Source organism: Limulus polyphemus, unplaced genomic scaffold (assembly GCF_000517525.1).
Source record: "Limulus polyphemus unplaced genomic scaffold, Limulus_polyphemus-2.1.2 Scaffold302, whole genome shotgun sequence".
Lineage (NCBI taxonomy): Eukaryota > Metazoa > Arthropoda > Merostomata > Xiphosura > Limulidae > Limulus > Limulus polyphemus.
This window is the reverse complement of record NW_013665912.1, coordinates 256,251-276,469: the sequence shown is the minus strand read 5'-3', so window position 1 is coordinate 276,469 and position 20,219 is coordinate 256,251. Positions and strand designations below refer to the sequence as shown.

The following is a 20,219-nucleotide window of genomic DNA, read 5'->3' as shown; positions in this document are numbered from 1 at the left end:
TCAATAAAATCAACTTTTGACATCTATCTCTGTCATATATTAAAAGAAAAATCTACTCATAAAAAATACCTTTCATCATCATCTCCTTCCATACCATTTTCCACTTCAATATCTGGAACAAGATAATACTGAAGTGGGTTGGGCCACATGTCATCCTTGATGACCTAGTGTTTATTAAGAAAAAAAAAGTGACTTTTTAAAATACACCCATGTTTTATTGACTCTTTTTACCAACTATACATAATAATCAATTACTTTTTGTGGTATTACAAATATAACATTATATAATTACAACAAATCAGATAATTATTGTTTGTTTGTTTTTGATGTTCGCGCAAAGCTACACGAGGGCTATCTGCGCTAGCCGTCCCTAATTTAGCAACGTAAGACTAGAGGGAAGGTAGCTAGTCATCACCACCCACCGCCAACTCTTGGTCTACTCTTTTACCAACGAATAGTGGGATTGACCGTCACATTATAATGCCCCCATGGCTGAAAGGGCGAGCATGTTTGGAGGGACGGGGATTCGAACCCACGACCCTCAGATTGCGAGTTGAGCGTCTTATCCACCTGGCCATGCCGGGACCAGATAATTATACTTGACCGGTATACTTGTTTTCTAACACTAGATGATGCCACTTTGAGAAGCTAGCTGAAGTTTGTTTTAATCTTGTGGTTCTCAACCTTTTTAAACTGAGAACCAGCTACTTCTGATCCCAAAATTTCACAGAGCTCTTTGTACAATATTAATTTTTTAAAGTACTTTTACATTAAATTGTAGAACAACATACTTCAGTAGTTATATTTTGCATACAGGCAGATAGGGACGACTGTTTTAAATCAACTATTTTATTAGAACAAGTTGTAAAAAAAATCCTTCATGGCAAGAAAAAGGATAATTGTGTCTTTTTTTAATGTAGTAGTTACCTATGTCAGTAAATAATCATAGATCATTTCCCATGCTTTCTACAACACCAAAGCATCTAGTCAACAGAGCAGCTCAATAATCCCACCTATATAAAGTAAAACTCTTAATTTAAAGAGGAAAAATTCAATCAACAGAGGATAAAAAGGTGAACTTCAGTAGCATCTTGAAGGGACTTCCAAGAAACCGTGGGTCTACAGTGCTGCATATAAAGATAATTATTCAGGCAGGAAAATAAGTATTTTGAATAGCAACAGTGACAAAAGTCAACCAGGAAGTATGTCACATTGCTATAAAATGATGTACAAGGCTAATGGCAGCCAAAAAAACTATTGAGGAAGAACAAAAGTCATCAAGCAAAAGGCATAAAATTGGAAACCAAGTCTGAGCTGTCTACCAGCAAACAAGTATTAATGCTGTGCAAAGGGCAATGAAAATAAAACAGAAACATAAGCATATCGCAAAGATGTAGGTAGGAAAAGTCAAAGAGATTGAAAAAAAAATTAATTCAGGCTTTTGAAAACCAAATTAGTGGTAGCTGATGGTTATAAAATGTGGCTAAGCATCTATATGTCACCTACACCTCTGTAAGGCTACTGCATGATCTGTATATAAAAGGGTCATTTTGGTGAAAGGATCTGTTGTGTATATTCACAATTAAATATTAGCCTTCAGGAATATGACAACTCCAAACTACAATCAAAAGAGCTTGAGCCTACTAACAATGATTACAGATGGAAAGCAAAATTCAGAGATCTGGTTCACCACTGACAAAATTATGAAAAATGTAACAGTGAAATCATGTCAATGAATTACAACAACGTAACCTAATGACCAATGAAAGACAAGCTTCGATTCAATCAACATTTTCAGGACATTGAAATAAGTCAAGAGTTTTCAATAAGACACCTGTTCTGCCATCAAAACACAAAGTATAAGCCACAATGAAAAAGTCCTTATTAGCCACATGAATTGAGGATGTCGATCACCAGTCTATCAAAAATAGGAAAGAAGAGAATCTTAACAAGAAAACACCACATAATATTTATTTTTTTTGGCTTAGTACTGCTTGTCCTCAGGCTAAAGGGATTTTTCTTGAATTTTGTGCAAAGCTACACAAGGTTTAACTGTGCTAGCAGTCTAAATTTTCTGAAGTGACAGACTAGAAGGAAGACAGCTAGTTAACATCACCCATCACCAATTTGTAGGACACTCCAGTAAAACAGTGGAATTTCACCATCATTCTTATAATGCACCCATGACCCAAAATGCACAACATTATTATTTTTTCAACAGTAAAGGAGTGCAAACAATGGAACCTAAGATTTAAAGTCCAGCATGCTAACCACTGGGCCATCCTTAGCCCCAAGCATAATGCAGTAGCTTATAAATATGAAGCATTAACCTATTATAAGGAAACTGTTAAGATAATTTTTTTAAACATTATTAGTAACAACCCAAAACTACACTGCAAAAATAAGCTTGTTGTGTAGTCTTGATATTATTAGAGCTTCTAATAAATAACTGTAAAAGAGTCAGGAACAGCTGACCTTTTTTTTTCCTTGCAATTAATGCCAGGTTATGCTATGGAGGAAATAATGCAAAATGCAGAATTGAGTTGACCTCTCATTAATAATTTTTATAGTTTATTTATCCCTCTACTGGAAATTGTCAACTGATTGTCATCCGTTCTGTTCTTTTTAACTGCTAATACCTGCTTGATTTAAAATTATTTTTAGTCTTTCAAATTAATGTACAACACTACAACATATAGATACAGGGCTGTGGAAATATATTTATAATACAGAGTATAATAGACTTTCTATGAATAACATACAAGATGTCTAGTAATGGAGAAACTTTTCATTACTAACAAGTTTTCAGACATTGCTTGTATAATACACATTTTCATACATTTATATCAAATAAATTCCTAAGCCTAATTTCTAATTAAAGTTACATAGAATAAAATGTATTCAAAATTTATAAAATCAGATAATATAATTTTAATTTTTGGACACTTATTCTTATTGACAGAAAGACTGCTTTTTCATTTTGTAACTTCATGGATTAATCTGTCTTGAAGCTAAATTTTGACTCAAATTTCAAATTTATCTTACATGGATATGATGGATAGAAACCATCTTATTGCAACTTTAACCATCTGGTCTACAAAGATTTGTTTGTTTTGAATTTTGTGCAAAGCTACACGAGGGCTATCTGCACTAGCCGTCCCTAATTTAACAGTTTAAGACTAGAGGGAAGGCAGCTAGTCATCACCACCCATCGCCAACTCTTGGTCTACTCTTTTACCAACAAATAGTTGGATTGACCATCACATTATAACGCCCCATGGCTGAAAGGGCGAGCATGTTTGGTGTGATGGAGATTCGAACCAGCAATTCTCAGATTGCGAGTTGAGCACCCTAACCACCTAGCCATGCCGAGCAGTCTACAAAGACCATGCATTTTCAAATCAAAAGCATGCTGCAGTGCAAGATTTTTTGGAAACAAGTATGCAAAATTTAATGACAATGTGAGATTTGCCCAAGAATATTCACTGGACTACCACAAGCTGCCATGCCATCTGCTTAAATAACCATATCTTTAGTTAAATCCTTATCAGTAGTTAATCATAGACTTCACTTATCAGACTGAAGGATAATAACCTTAGATTTTTGTATTCCATTAATGTCACTATGTTTTAAGAAATGGACAGAATAATGGAAAAAAAGGGGAATTAAATTTAAAAAAAATATGAAGGAAGGTAAATACTAATACACACACACACACTACATGTTTGTGCGTGTGTGTTAGTTCTAAAATCTGTATCTGATTTTCTATTTTATTAAAGACTGTATTTAGAATAGGTCTCAAATTATTTATTTATTTAAGCAATTACGTGAAAAGTGGTGATGAATGGATAGACATGAAACTTTTAAAACATCTTTTTGAAGTAACAATAACAAAAGTTATTGCGTAGTATACTATTTCTAATTAAGATCTAAAAACTTAATATAATTACAAATAAATATCTAAATCCACTATAATCAGTTCACTTTTTTTAAACTGACCTCCTGACCTCTTGTTAGTTAACCTGAGAAAAGAAAAACAAGAATCATCATACTGTACGAGTGTGTCATAGTTACATTAAATTACAATAATACAGGGTGTTCCAGAAGTCTGGACCCATAGGGAAAATAGACTAATTTTAAACTATAATCTAACAATGGTTATTTTGAAATTGGAGCCCAGTTGTCATCATAGAATACAGGGAACTGACTGTACTATTGTTGGCTGTTTGAACAACTATAACACTTACAATTGTTTCTTACCTAAATATGTTACAGTTAGACATACAGTTGAAATTGTATTTAGGTCTTACTATTATCTTTTAGTTAATTGTGTATTGGGTATGTTTTAAAATGTGTAATTAAAAGGTTTAAACACTTTTTAAATATACATCATACTTTCTATATGATTTCAAGGCTTGCGGTACTATGCGCTGAACGAAAATTTTGCCAAAGTGTTGCGAATGTCTCACAAAGGCATTGTAATATGCCTCGAGAGCACCACTGACTTGTGTTGAGATGAATAATAAGTGGTAATGGACAATAACATTAAAAATTAACTATATGTGAAAAGTTAAAGACCTGCAATTACAAGTTTAACAAAAGGAAAATCTTTAAAGATATTATACAAAAAATTTAAAGATATGTACATTTTTCTATTTCCTAGCTTTAATCATTTCATTGCATTGTACGTTGATGATAATAGCTAGTCAATGAAATCGTATAGAAAATGATAAAAATATATACACACACACACACATTTACCTTAAAAAACTTTTGATATTCATTCTTGAAGTTCTATAGGTTTTGCACATGAAATATGAAAACTATAAGATAAAGAAAAGTATTTTCATACTTAAAATGAAAATCACCTTGCACTTGAACCATTCAAAGTTAGAGTGCAAATAACTACTATAGATTTTTATTAGGAAGACGAAATTAATATAATGTCATTCTTTGTGTACAAGATACTAATAAACGTTAACAAATTCTTAGGAGATTTTGTGAGAAACACACAGAGTTGCTGTATTTTTGTTGCATAAATGTCCTTCTCTAGTCGAGCAGATGGTTATCACATCCACCTGTGCTGAAAAGATTAAAGGGAAACTGAAAAATATTTTTAAAATACTTGCTTATAGGTATTGAAGTATCTTATAGTTGTACATAGTTAATCTGAAATGGTTAGCATTAACGTTTTTTTTAACGAACATTTTCACTAACAAAAGGTCACTGAATAAAAATCTTTTTAAGCACATCACTAAATACTTGACCACAAACAATGGGAAACAGTTTTAAGTATCTCACCTGTAAACGAAAAATAATTTAAATTTTTTATGGTAATCATTAACAAATATCTCATAATTCTAAACCTACAATATTTCTTGTCACTTTTTATTTTTATCCAAACTTTGTTATAAATTGATAGATTTGAATTTTCTTTGTCCTTTAAAAAGATGGATGGTTAGCAGGTAGTAACTGTAGATCTATTTTCTAGGAAGGTAAACAAAATGTTATACTTTTTTGAGGCTTTGTTTACACTTCACCATTTTGCCTTATCAATCTTTTGTTCAAGTAACTAAGTTTTGAATTGATGCCCTTCTTATGACACAAATTTCTGTTGCACAACACTTTTGTGCAATTTATGGAAATTTCTTTTCTCATGTTACATATTTGTATGATCTATAATAATAATATGCTTGCATTTGTCTGTCCAGAACTTTTCTCACAAATTTCTCGACCAAATGCTATAACTCTCATATCATTAGAAAGGCTTTTCTGAGGAATCCAGATTGTATACTGGCTTTTTCATTCAGAATCACCTTACCTGTTTTTGGTTATGTAAAACTTCTTAATGCAACAAGTATGGTACACAATGGCACGATGTTGTCGACTAGCTTTGATTTCAACTTTAGTTTTTAATTTGCAAAGCATTTCACACAAACAACACTTAACCTGCATGTAATCTTATCACTTTGTGAACACGCATTCAGATGTTTCTGCATATCAGCTACGTTTGCCCTCACTACAACTTTAAATTTACTTTACTTTACAATAATTTAGCTTCAGTTCATTTCATAGACTGCTATAAACACCTTTTAGCTACTTTTGAGTTTTGTTTCAACTCATAAAACCATGTCATACACTGAACATTCATAACTGTTTCATACTCTGTACGCTATTATAAATACCATTACTATACTTTATTGTTTACTTTACATGTAGTTTTATGAAATAAAGTTACGTCTATATATGTTTGTTTGTCTGACTGCATAAAATATTTTCAAATAGACCAAGATTTATCAGTCTAAAACATAATGCCTGCAAGAAAGCATAGCTTAAATGTCATGAATGAAAATGACAGAATAAGGAAAATTCAAGCGAAAAGCATGTAAACTACCACAGTTGTTTTGTGGGTCGCAGCTAGTATTTAATAATGCAATATGTTTTTCTACAGGCCTTTTTGTTTGAATACTCACCTCAGCTATATCATCAGCTGATGCATCACCATGGTCACTGAACCAAGAAAAGAAAGTTCTTGGCAGTTCAAGTCCTCTTTTACGATTATTTTTCATCTGTGCTTGTCGTTCCTTTTGTTTTTTGTTTAAATCCATTCCTTCTTTCCATTTGATTGTTGTTGACTGTGATGCAGGATCCCCTAATAAGAGTTATAACCTTAGATCACATCTTTGCATCTTCCATATTGTTGAAAAATTGCTTCTGTATGATAAGCCACAAGACACAGCATTACTCATTATAAAATAGGTTTAATGATTGTAACTGCTAACATGATGTTACAATTCAACAGCTAATTTAGTTAAGACTTGTTCATCTAATATAATTAAAAAATCCTTTTTGCATTCTCCAAAATCATATGCCTTATTTAATTTAAAAGACCTCAGGCTGTTAATTTGAAGACATCTTTCTATTTCTATTAGTGCTGTACAAATTTTTTTAGGTACTCTAGTAAAATAAGTGTATAATTTTTATGTAACCATTTTTATTACCTGAATGTTTATTCAAATATACTTATAGCTAGTTATGGTAAAACTCAAATCAATACAATATCAGAATGTACCTCAATCTGCTAGTCAGCATCTATTTATACACTTGTCCAGTTTAAGACACCTCTTGCTTTGCTTACTATCCTAGTAATTTCTTAAATAACTTAAAAACAAGCAAATAAAATAAGGATTTCTTGAATAATCTGAGAAAAGGTGAAAGTACTGAAAGTGAGCATTTTCATTTTTATGTTGCAATTGATACCATGCTAAACTGAAAACTAATTAATTCACCTATGTAGCTACATTTCATTTTTCTGTTTGTGAATGACAGAACTTGACATCCACAATCACACAACTTTTCATATATGTGAATAAAACTAACCACATGGAACACCACTGTGGCATTTGCTGGATATGTAAGACACTGTAAAATATTATGCACAGCCTCCACTCTCTATAAATTTTTCACAGTTGAAAAGATGTCTGCTTGAAGGGGTAAATAATTTGACTCAACAAACAATATCTCTTTAAAATAAAGAAAGCCTTAAACATACTAGCACTAGCAAAAACTGCAAACAGTTTCATCTTTGCCTTGTACTTATTAATGAAATAAAACTATGTACAATTCTCAGTGTAAAAAATTAAAGTACCTGATGATCCCAAATGGAATTCTTTCACAATCACATCATTTTCAAAATAAGGATTGTCATCAAAAAAAAACTTGATTCTGTAACCAGACTTGATATCTTCAAATTCCTCCACTTCCAATTTGTTCAGATAATGTAAACATTCTTCTTCTTCTTCATCCAAAACTGCAGAAATTTGTGGGTGGTTAACAAACTGAAGCTGAATCAAGGAAAAATTTGTGATATCTGATTAACTACATGATATAAGCAACTGTAAAACTATTAGATTTACATATTTATGTAATGTAGAAAAAGAAATAGGCAATACTGCATTTCAATCAGCATTACAAAGTAATTCCTTTCATAGTGTACAGAAAAAGTTTGTAGTAGGATTCTAACAGTTGATCATTTCTGCACACTGACTGTTAATGTGTTATAGTAATGAAAAGACAATATCAAAGCTACCATATGTACTTTAAATGTAGAGTTAATTTTATAATTTCTGCATACGTTTAATACAATGGTGTATAAAAATGCAGTACACATTTTTCTTCTTTCATAACTGCCCTTAACTGAATATTTTAGTCACAAGAAAAATAGGTTGATTTTTGTAATTCTTCCAAATGTCACTTATTTTTAAAATGATTGGGATCATTTTTATCCACATATAATGACCCAAAATCAGAAGTCTTCCACCACTTGGATAATTGTTTTTTTTAAACTACCAATACAATATTCCCTGCACTCAGAAGTACTTAAAGCCAAAATAATTATTTTTATTATTAGTTTTTAGTTAAAACATGTTTTATAATTTTTTAAGTAACTCTTCTCAGATGTCTGATAATTAATATCATAGAATTAATTAAAAAGCTCTAAAAGCAACCTAATAAATATTTTAAACTTATAATTATCAAAAAAAAGACAACTTAATCACTTTCCTCCAATTTCCCTTTTACCTTACATTTAACACTCACACTTTAAATCCAACTGGTTAAACCTCATCCTTTAAAATATTCCTCTATTTTTCATGTGAAGAGCTCATAAAATCTTAAAAATAATCAATGTTCATTGTCACTGGGCATTTCTTTGTGGGTTACCCCCCTCACATAACATGTTTGTGTGAATTCTAATAATCTCAAATGTGTGTAACAATACAATACCATTATGAAGAACCCGACATCACATCTTCAATACATAATAAGAAAGTAACACTATATGAAAGTAGCAATGTAATTCCATCTCTGGTTTATGTATATACTTTGAGTGTTATTTGTCCCTTCACACATAATTTGTTCCTTTTTGCTTAGATTTCTACACCATTTACAATAAAGTGATTTTTGTTGTACCATGCTTATTTTATACTTCAAGCCGCTTGTATACTTTTTTGTCTATTTCATTAGTTGGTGGAGAGTAAAATTTTCCTCTTCTCAGATACTTCCAAGAGTGTACCTCTCAAAATTCAACTATTCTCAATATATATTACAAAAATTTGCTAAACTTTAGTTTGCACTATAAAAACAAGTTTTCATTCTTGTTAATGCAGGTGTAATTAATCCAATTACCTAATAGTCATATCATAATTACATTATAGCACCAACACTTCTCATGCTGTTTACAGACATTGTAAAATATAATCAAATCATCTTAACTTCCACTTCCCTAACTTCCCATGAAAAACTGAATATTCAACCGCATAATAAACATTCCTCAGGCACATAGTTTAAATTGTTTTCAATGTACACTGTAAGTGATAAATGAACTACTCATCCATTTTTATGCTTCACCATAAGAACAAACTATGCAAAATAGGAAAACATATATTCAATTACTAGAATAATGACACAATGAATTAATTATCTTCATTATATTTTGGAAGTAGTACCTAGTTTTTAAATATATTAACTGACAGTAATGTCAAATGTGACAAACAGTGTTGGAAAACACTTGTTCCAATAATACACAGTAAATTAAAGTCCTTTAGATGTGCCCTATGGGTCAAAATTAGGGGTGTGAACAAGCATCTCAAAAATGAAACACACAAAGCCTGGACTGGACAGTTTCTTATTGGATGGAGAATAATCAATGGACAGAAAAATGTCACAATTTGGCAAATTTACTGCCAATGGCTTCTATCTAAGTAAAAATTATGTGCATTTGTAAAAAATATTATTTCCTTTTATGTTAAAATTTGATAGAATGCTCTATACATTATTGCTCTATCTTTACCACAAATATTTAGAGAATATTTTATGTATTTTTAAATTACGTGACTTTGCATCTCTTACTGTGTGTATCTATACATATATATTCAACATTGTCCTTAGTCTTTTCCTTTATCAACAAGCCTATCAAGAAATAGCTGTATCTCTTTGTTAGATTTACTAATAAGTGCTCTATCACCATCATACCTCTTACTTTAGATTCTATGTCCACTAATCAATGTCATATTACAAAACTTTTATTAAATTTTATATTAATGTATTTTTAAGTGACTAATATAATTATTTTCTGGGATACACATAATAGTAACAATATAGGAAAACTTTTTGAATCATGGCTCAACTTCCATGAACAAGATAAATAATATTGCATATTGCATAGAGGAGCTACAGTATTCATTTTCAAACACAGTGAAATTACCACCAGTAAATGTAAAGATCAAACAAAAACTGTAAACTTAATGACAACATAATGCAAGTATACAAATCAGAAAGTAATAAAAGAAGAATGAATTGCCCTATGAAACTTAAAGTAGACTATACAACTAGCATTACACCATCTGACAAAGTTCAAGGGTTTGTAGTAATTAACACTTGAGATTACATAGGGAAGTCAAAAACTACACTTAAGATAGCACTGAACTTTAACGAGCACCCCCAGTATTTCAAAATCACATTTTTCAAATTTTGCCTAAATCTAAAGTTTAACCTCCTTTATACATAATTAACTTGTTTTTGTCTTAACAGTTATTTTCACTGGGGTAACCAATTTATTAGCATAACTTCATCATTAACTTCGATATCAGCATGAAATTTAGCAAACATGTTGATATTACACTCTTCCATAGCTTGAATTTTTTTAAATTCAAAAATCTTTACCACTTGTCTTGTTATGAGTCTAATTACTACTAATGAGGGCATTAACATTAATTGTCCACAGCTCATTAATGTTGCAAAGTTTTATTAATTCAAGCCATGAGGATGTTCACAAAGAGCATGTGTATCAATTTTCATGTTTTATCATTCCTAAGTAAAGTTATGGTGTTAAAACAGTTTGTTATGTACTGCTTTACCCCTGCCACTTCAATTATGCACATGATGTATAGGACTGCAAGTGTACTTTCAGAGATTGCAACATTATACTTTTGTTTTGTGCTCAACTTGAAGGTTATAAGTGTTTAACAGTTTCTTCAGCATGTAAATTTGCCTAGTTTTAAGAGTCAGTGCTACCTCAATGATACAAATAAAAAAAAAACACACCCAAAACCCAGTTTTAGGCAAAATGTATAGAAACCTGTCTACAATTCAGCAAGCTGAAGAAACAATAAGAACAGATCCAATTCCTTTGTAGTATGGTTCACCTGAAATTCACAACCCACACCACTGCTTTCTATAGTATCAGCTTGGGATACCCCTTACCAAGAATGTCTTTGTTTTTTGGAAAGAAGTCTTAAACCATTCCTACCTTTCATTCAATCATATCTAAAAAATATTTCAAATTTCTTTGCTTGTTTACATGAAAAAGTTTGCATAAAAACTGTTACTGGAATCTGTTTATGCTCATGTGAGATAACGTTGCATTATACAAACATTTCATAGAAGGGATAGATGTTATGAAACAATTGAGAATGTACAAAAAAATATCATTGAAAGCAATAATAAAATCTCAGTTTTGTGCCACATGACGCACAAGCTATAAACAATGTCAAAAAATAGCTTGAAGCATATATATGCAAGTCTAGAAGAGAATATAGTTTACTTGCCCTTTGGCTAAATGCAGTTGAAACAAGAAATAAATCTTGCCGAGCTTTAGAACTTACATGTACTTTCAACATGTATGTATTTATAGTCATTAGAAAGAGCTCATTTACACTATAATCCAACAACAGTTATTTTGAAATTGGTATCAAGTTGTTGTCCTTTTTAACTGCTTGTACTATTGTTGGCTGCTTTGTTCAAGATAGCACTTCAGTCATTTCTTACCTAAATATGTTATAGTTAGAGAGAGAGTTAAATTATATTTGGGTTTTACTTTTATATCTTAATTAATTATGCACTACTTGTGTTTTAAAATTCATGCTTGAAAGGTTTAATAATTTTTATAAAATAACCAAAGCTTTCCTTCACTCTGCAATGCTTACTTTACCAAGCGTGTATAAAAAGATTTTGCCAGAAACTAAGGTATCTCTGCTATTCATACTGTTCTATTGCTCACAGGTACCCGTTGACATGTGTCAACATAAATAATCAATTGTAAAGAATAGGAGAGGAAAATAAAACATTAAAAATAAATTTTAAGTGAGAAGGTAAAGACATGAAATTACATATAAAGCCTAAAGAAGATATTTTAAGATTATTCAATGAAGAGTTAAAAATATACATATATTAACAGTTCTTAATTTTGAGCATTTCATTGCACTGTAAATTAATGATAAAAGCTAGAGTTAATGATATGGTAGAGAAAATGGAAAATAAAATTTAAAATTTACCTTAGAGAAACTTCTGATATTCATTTAGGAGGTTCTTGAGATTATGCAAGTGAAATGTGAAAACTGTAAGATAATAACTAGTATTTTTATATTCAAAATGAAAATCACCTTGAAGGTGAACTATTCAGAGTGAGTGCAAATAACTACATTAAATAATGGATTTTTATTAGAAATACTAGAAAAAACTAAAATTAAATATTTTATTTTTCTCAAACTACAAACTTTTATGATAGTTCTAGTCAAGTTTTAAACAAATTTTATACACTGGTTTTATTACTGGAATCTTTTTAAATTTTATTTCTGTACATTGACTTCCATAAAACATTTTGTAGCCTCTTATAAACATGTTGTTGTTGTTTGTTGTTTTATGGCGCAAAGCAATGAGGCTATCTGCGCCAAACAACCAGTAAAAACAGTGAAAGTAAATTAAAGTGTAAAAATCCAGTGAGTTAAAATCAATATATGTCGATAAAAGATTTATATACAATTAAAAAGACTTATAGTGCGTAAAAAATTCAAAATACAATCGAATTGGACAGTGTCACCATTACCAATGACACTGTCCAACGTCAGAGGCAAACTCTTAGAAAATGTGTGTTTAAAATAATGCTGCCGCTCACGATTGTAATGACGGCACGACAGTAAAATGTGGGCTATTGTGACTTGAGTGTCACGATGGCTACACATCGGTGGGTCAATACCTGATAAAATAAAACGATGGGTTAAAAACTGTGACCAATGCGTAGCCTTGCCAGGACTACTTCTTCCTTCCAATCCTTATGGAAGCAAAACGGCCAAAGACCAACAGTAGGCTTGATCTGGAAAAGCTTGTTATGACATTGCTCACCCCAAGTCAACTGCCAACTGGCGTGAAGCCATGCCTTAAAGACAGGACCGCAGTCCATGTATGGGACAGGCATGGCCGTGATGACATCAGAGCAGACGGATTTAGCTGCGGTGTCAGCAAGCTTGTTCCCATGAATACCGACGTGGCCAGGATCCAGAAAAACTGGATGGAAACAGAAGATAGATAAAAGTGAGCCAATCGGTGTTGAATATCGATGAGAACAGGGTGAGAACTAACATTAAGCGATTCCAGGGCCAGTAGAGAGCTAAGAGAATCAGTGTAAATAGTACAATTACTGTACTGCATAGCTTCTACATGAACCAGGGCAAGAGAAATAGAATACTACTCGGCAGTGGACACAGAAACTGTAGAGGGGATCGTGTGAACAACTACCGAGCCACATCACACCATGGCAGAACCTACCAAGTCACCCGATTTCGAACCATCCGTGTAAATAGGAAGAGAAGAATGGCTCGAAAGATGCTCAGCAAAAAGAAGATGGTACTTCCAATCGGGAGAATCTGCCTTCCTCAGATGACTCAGAGAAAGGTCACAGGAAGGGATGGTAATAAGCCAAGGTGGAATGGGCTGATAATTGGGGACAGCAATGTCATCCAATGCCAGACCCAATTCAGCCAGTTGCGCCTGGATATGAAGGCCAAAGGAGGGAATAGCAGACCGTCTGTTCCGAAAGAGCATGGCACATCGTGTGAGAAAGACACAATCCCAGGTGGGATGCCGTGGTAAGGATCGAAGCTTGGCAGCATATTGTAAAGAAAATTGGAAACGACGGAGGTGAAGAGGAGGTTCGTAGGACTCAGTGTACAAACTCTGGACTGGAGAAGTGCGAAAAGCCCCCAGTACAGAGCCAAAGCCCCAGATGGTGAATGGGGTCCAGCATCTTCAAGGCTGAGGTCCTGACAGAACCATAGACCAAAGAACCATAGTCCAGTTTGGATCGAATCAGTGCATGATAGATCGTGAGCGTAGAACATCGATCCGCACCCCAAGAGGTGGAAGAGAGGACACGGAGGATGTTCGAAGCTCTTGCACACTTGACATGTAGCTGCTTGATGTGTGGAATGAAGCTAAGCTTACGGTCAAAGATAAGCACCAAGAATTTTGCCTCAGGGAGCTCAGGTTCGAGGTGGAGACCCCGTTGGCAGCAAAAATGCATGCAAACGGTTTTGGAAAAAGAAAATTTAAAACCGTTTGCAGTGGTCCATATCAACAACCGATTGAGGGCAGTCTAAAGCTGCCGCTCAATAAACCTCATGTTCGACGACTGACACGAGATGTGGAAGTCATCAATATAAAGCCCATTTGCAACAGTCGGAGGAAGATTATTAGTGATAGCATTAATCTTAACATTAAAAAGTGTGACACTCAAGACACAGCCCTGTGGGACTCCAAGTTCCTGTGGAAAGGAACGGGAAAAAGTTGAACCCACACGGACTTGGAATCGCCTGTTCAGTAAAAAGTTTTGAATAAAAATGGGTAGATGGCCACACAACCCATAGGAGTGGAGGTCCTGCAAAACACCATACCTCCACGTGGTGTCATAAGCCCTCTCGAGATCAAAGAACACAAAAAAAAGGTGTTCTCTCTTGAGTAAGGCTTCCCTGATCGACGTTTCAAGTCAAATCAGATGGTCCATGTTGGAGCGCTGTCTACGGAACCCACACTGGGTGGGTGAGAAGAGCATGTTTGATTCGAGGAACCAAACAAGACGAGCATTAAACATCCTCTCTAGGACCTTACAAAGACAACTTGTCAAAGCAATGGGACGATAATTTGAAGGACTCTTGGGATCCTTCCAGGTTTAGAGAAAAGGAGGACAATAGCCTGGTGCCAAGATTCACGAAAAATGTACTCCTGCCAGATCCGGTTAAAAATAACCAGGAGAATAGCAAGAGAGGCAGGTGAGAGATGGCACAACATCTCATAATGAATATCATCAGGTCCGACCGATGAAGAGCAAGTTTGATTTCCACCAGTGTAAAGGGTCGATTATAATCATAGAGATTATCAGCTCGAAAAGAAAGAGGCTATCGCTCTGCCTGAGACTTGATGACCAAGAAGGCAGGGGAAGAAACAGAAGTGCTAGAAGCACTAGAAAAGCTGTGGCCGAGAGCATCAGCAATGCTCTGGACATCAGCAACTTCCTGGCCATTGGAGAGCAAGATGGAAAGGGGATGGGAGGCATACCTCCCAGAGACTTTCCGAATCTAGAAGAGATGCTAGTAGTGAATTTAATCCAAGATTCCTTTTGGCACTTACGTTGAACCTGCTGAGCATGGGCACGGGCCCCTGATAAACAATGCGGTTAGAAAGAGAGGGATACTGTCAGAAGGTATCCAAGGCCCGTTTTTGGTCCTTCCGTGCCTTCTGGCAGGCAGGACTCCAACATGGATAAGGATACTGTGGAAAACGTGTCGAGGTCTTAGGAATAAAACGAGCTGCTGCCTGGACAGTACAGTCAGTTACTGCAACTACACAGTTGTCTATTGAAGGCAGACAGACGAAGGCAGGATCAAGTTCAGGGAGAGAGGTTAAAGATGGCCAGTAGGGCTGAAATTAATATTATAAGTAGTGCTTCGAAGCTTCTTGCAAGAAAACTACCGAAACTTCAAAGCTTCTTACAATTGAGTATACTTGTTATATTATAACAATGTATGTATTTAATTTGTTACAGTTTGATTGTACATGAATTTGACCTTCAGGCATTTGACCTGTCAAAGTTTAATATGACTGGACAGCAGTTGTGTAGTCAGAGCAAGGAAGATTTCCTAGAGTTTGATTACAGGCCTTCTGGAATGTGGAAGCTTTTATTTAGTAGCATTACATAGTATTGTCAGTCACGAACCACCCAAGTTTCCATCAGCAGTACCCAGTAATAATAGTCAGTATAATGCAGTAGTTAAAATAGTTAGTACAGTACAATACAGTAGGTTTGAATAATGACAGTTTGCTTAAATTTTTGTTCAAAAAAATTAATGCGTCAACATTTTTTGGTTTTAAAGACTTCGTAATTTAGTGACTGTTAAGCCTGCTGTAGAAAAAACTCTTTCTGAAGATGTGGTTGTAGCTGGTATGCACAGTAATCGTCTAGCCACAAATGAAACAACATTGAAGCAACCAGCATTTAACTTCCACCATACAAGCGGATTATCTCGTCTAGGTGGAGGAGGTTCGGCCAGATACTTTTCCAATTCTGAACTGAGAGAAGGTTCTGCTACCACTGCCTCCTCACCTAGGAGTTTGTCCAACGCAGTCAATCTCTTTGGTCGTTTTACAACAGATGGAGAAGGCTCGTGTGAAGCAGGCTCATGTTCTTCATATTCTTTATACATCTCCAACAGCTCAATGATGACTTTCTTTAGGGCTTCTTGTTCAGTTTCTGTGTATCTACCCAAGGTAAGATTTTTAAATTGAGGGTCAATAATAGCTGTCAACAGCATTGGGTGTGCAGCATGCAAAGATTTGAGTTCAAATCTCTCAGAGATCTCTGATGACACAATATATTTGAATTGCTTGATTATGCCAGAATCCGACACGTCTGGCTCTAGCTGGTCAAGAATACTATGTAATATCGGAAACACAGCTGATATTGATACATTTTCTTCATAACTCAGAAAGGTCGTTGCAGTACTAAAGTTTTCCAAAACCTCCACTAATTCTTCGGCTAGTTTCCCCTGTTCAGATTTTAAATCCAAGTATCTATCACTGGGTTTTGTTACTTGACTATCCGACAGAACATCAGTTACAGGCCACCGGAGTTTTAACAGACGATCTAACATTTCATATGTTGAGTTCCATCGAGTGACAACTGTTGATTAATTTTTTACCAGACATGTTCACGTCGACTTGTTTCTGTTTTAGAGCTTGTGATGCCACTACACTGTGGTGAAAGTGTGTAACAATCTTCTTCCCAGCAGCCTGTCAATATAATTGATTTTAAACCCTGCTAGTATACAGAGTTGAAGGCAGTGAGCAGTACAATGTAAGTTTTGCCAATTTAGTTCTTTGTGCAAAATTTCCATGGCAGCCTTCATGTTGGACCCCTGGTCATGGCTAACCATTCTAACAGTATCCATAATCTCCCATTCTTCCACCACTTTCTTCAGCTTTTCTGCAATGTTTATCCCCGTGTGCCATTCTGGGAAAGGTAAGGTTTCCAGTACAAAGGCCTATAGCACCTAGCTGTTATCAATGTAATGCGCTGTTACGGTGATGTAACTTTCTGTCACGATGCTCATCCATATATCCGTGGTTAACGATATAAACACTTCTTCTTTATTTAGCCTTTCTTTCAGACGTTGTTTGCACGTTGCATGTTTAAGGTTGATATCAGCGGTAAATTGTTTTCTGCTTGGTAAGACATATCCCGGCTCCAAGTACTTCATTAAGTTACGAAAACCATCGCATTCAACAGTTCGATTGGGGCGTAGGTCTTGAACAATCATTTGAGTCACTTTGTCTATTATATTCTTTGAACATGTATCATTGCACTTCGCAGGCCTTACAAATCCATCAAGGGTGGGCGTCTTCCTGCTCTCTGTTGTGGTTGTCTTGATGTCCGGACAGTAAAGAGTTGAGTGCTTCAACACGAGGTGATTCCATAGGTTTGTAGTCCTGCCTAAATAGGCAAATTCTTTTTTACCAATATTGCACATGGCTTTCCTACGGTCGTGAAGTTTCTTATAAAAACTCCATACATCCGAAACCTTTTTACAACTACTTCCAACCGCACCCTTACCTGACACCATTTTTTCTAATCAAAAATTGTATGCATAGCACATGCGTATAAAACTATAAATAAATGTGCGAACATTCGAATGGGCACTGGCAGATCCGAAGACTCTGTCAGCTTCGAAATATTCGAATACTTCGTCTAAGCTCTAATGGCCAGTTAGCCTGGTCCAGCATCCACCATGGCACTTGGGGTTGGGTGGCATCGACCATGGCCAACCTCCCTCATAATGATAGGAAAATGATCACTGCCCCGTGGGTCACAGTTGACCATCCAAGAAAAGCGAGTGAAAAATGAAGGGGAGCAAATCGAAAGATCAATGGCAGTAAAAAAAAGACTAGGTGCATGAAAATAAGTATATATATACCAGTATTGAAGAGAGAAAGGTTGTGATCCGAGAGCATACGCTTTATGGAACGACCCCTCCCATCAATATCAGCACTACCCCACAGGGGGTTGTGTCCATTAAAATCTCCCAGAAGTAAAAAGGGAGATGGCAACTGGTCAATGAGAGCATCAAGGTCTGATTGATCATAAGTCTCCCCAGGAGACAGGTAGAGAGAACAAACAGTGATGGTACAACCCAAGGAAACACGGATGGCTATGGCCTCCAAGGGTGTATCGAGAGACACAAATAAGGAGGGCACATGCTGGTCGACAAGCAGTGCCACCCCTCCTTGCAACCACCCATCACACAACCTGTCATTCCAGTACAGAGAAAACTGCCGAAAGGTGACAGCAGGTTTCAGGAATGTTTCCTGCAAGGATAGACACACGGGATGATAAGAGTCAATCAAGGCCTTAATGTCATCGAGATTAAAATGAAAACCTCGACAGTTCCACTGTATCAAAGTGGCCATTGTTATGTATATTTAGGAGAACAGGGTGGGGAACCCTTCGGTTTATGACCACGCCGTTTTTCTTTACTAGAGGGAGGTCAATCGACCTCCATGGGTCCTGCCCTCGATCGAGTGGGCAGATCTCTGTCATCAGTGTGAGAATCCAATGACTGAGGACGTGATCGAATGATTGTCTTGCTTTTAGGGGCCAAAGAAGGACCCACTCCGACACCGGAGGCTGGTGCCCGAGGAGGTTGACCCAGGCAGTCACTGCAAGGAATAGTGGGGACAGAGATCGGAGTCGACGTAGACCTATCAACGCTATTAACCATGGAGGACAGAAGACCTCTCACATGGTGTGAAAAAAGACACAGATGGAGGCATGGAAAGGTCCATCTGCACTCCCACTGTAGCAGTGGAGCGTAGTGCAGTGGCATATGTCCAAGATGGAGTAGGGAACAATAGCTTCTGAGCCTCTGGATAGGAATTGTTGTGAACAGTCTTCAAACACTGTACCTCTTTCTCCTCCACCCACTTAAGACAAGACCTAAAATAAGAGGGGTGGGAACCACTACAATTAACACAGTGCAGATCCAGTTTACATTCATAGGCACCGTGGCCCTTGCCACCACAATGAGCACATGTCATAGAACCACAACAAGATGTCATTGAATGACCAAACCGCTGGCACTGAAAACATCGAAAAGGGTTGGGAATATAGGGCCGTACCTTACAGTTCAAATAATTTGCCTTAACAGAGGCCAGTTGACGTGGTGATGAAAATGTCAAAATAAGAACTGATGTCAGCATCATAATACCATCCTGACGAATGGAGATCTGTTAAACAGCTGAAACTCCTTGGCTGGAGAGACCAGCAAGGATCTCTGACTCAGGGATAGACTTCAAATCCCTCTCAACAATAACTCCTCGTGATGAATTCAAGGAAGCATGGGGAGTAACCTCAATGGGTATATCCCCAATGGCCCTTGAATTCAAGAGGAGTTCACTGTGCTTAGCTGTGAATGTTTCGACCAAGATGTCTCCTGAACGGAGTTTCTTCACTGACTTTGGAGAACCAGCAACCCCCTCTAAGCCCTTCTGAATAAAAAAAGGGGGACATTTGTCCTAAAGACTTATCAGATAGTGAATGTAAGATCAGAAAGTGAGGTACAGGGCCACCTTGTGGTGGAGACTGCTGTGCAGTCTTCTTGACATGGTCATTTACCAATAAGCAGAGTTTTACTATTTTTTCATTTGGATTGGGGGGATCCATAATTAAGAAAAAGGATTCAGTGCTCACTGACCCCACCCGCCATGGAGTCCTACAAGGGGATGCACTATAATGTCAAACAAGGACACTGCAGCAACGTCAGGGTTTCGTGAGCACGTGAGAACGCCCAACACTGGTACTCAGTTGACCCTAGCCCAAGTGGACCAGCCGGTTGACC

At 35.7% G+C, this 20,219-nt stretch overlaps 2 protein-coding genes across 6 annotated transcripts in view; both read right to left on the bottom strand.

Moving 5' to 3' along the window:
• Positions 1-20,219, bottom strand: part of LOC106457198 (protein SET-like) — a 72,030-nt gene that overhangs the window by 37,680 nt on the left and 14,131 nt on the right. For all 5 annotated transcript variants that reach the window (XR_001290685.2, XR_001290686.2, XR_002610101.1 and 2 more), the window contains exons 2-4: positions 7,649-7,838; positions 6,474-6,652; positions 70-164 (exon numbers count right to left, since the gene is read on the bottom strand). Coding sequence is in view for 2 of the 5 variants with exons in the window: in XM_013916590.2 (XP_013772044.1) it covers positions 70-164; positions 6,474-6,652; positions 7,649-7,838 (464 nt within the window). In the remaining 3 variants the exon portion in view is untranslated. The remainder of the gene's footprint in view (positions 1-69; positions 165-6,473; positions 6,653-7,648; positions 7,839-20,219) is intronic.
• On the bottom strand, positions 15,807-17,662 carry LOC111085269 (zinc finger BED domain-containing protein 4-like). Its single transcript, XM_022383030.1, has 2 exons — positions 17,420-17,662; positions 15,807-17,378 (listed from the first exon to the last, which is right to left on the bottom strand). Exon 2 carries the CDS (start codon positions 16,977-16,979, stop codon positions 16,197-16,199), a length of 783 nt encoding a protein of 260 aa, XP_022238738.1. The 5' UTR covers positions 16,980-17,378; positions 17,420-17,662; the 3' UTR covers positions 15,807-16,196.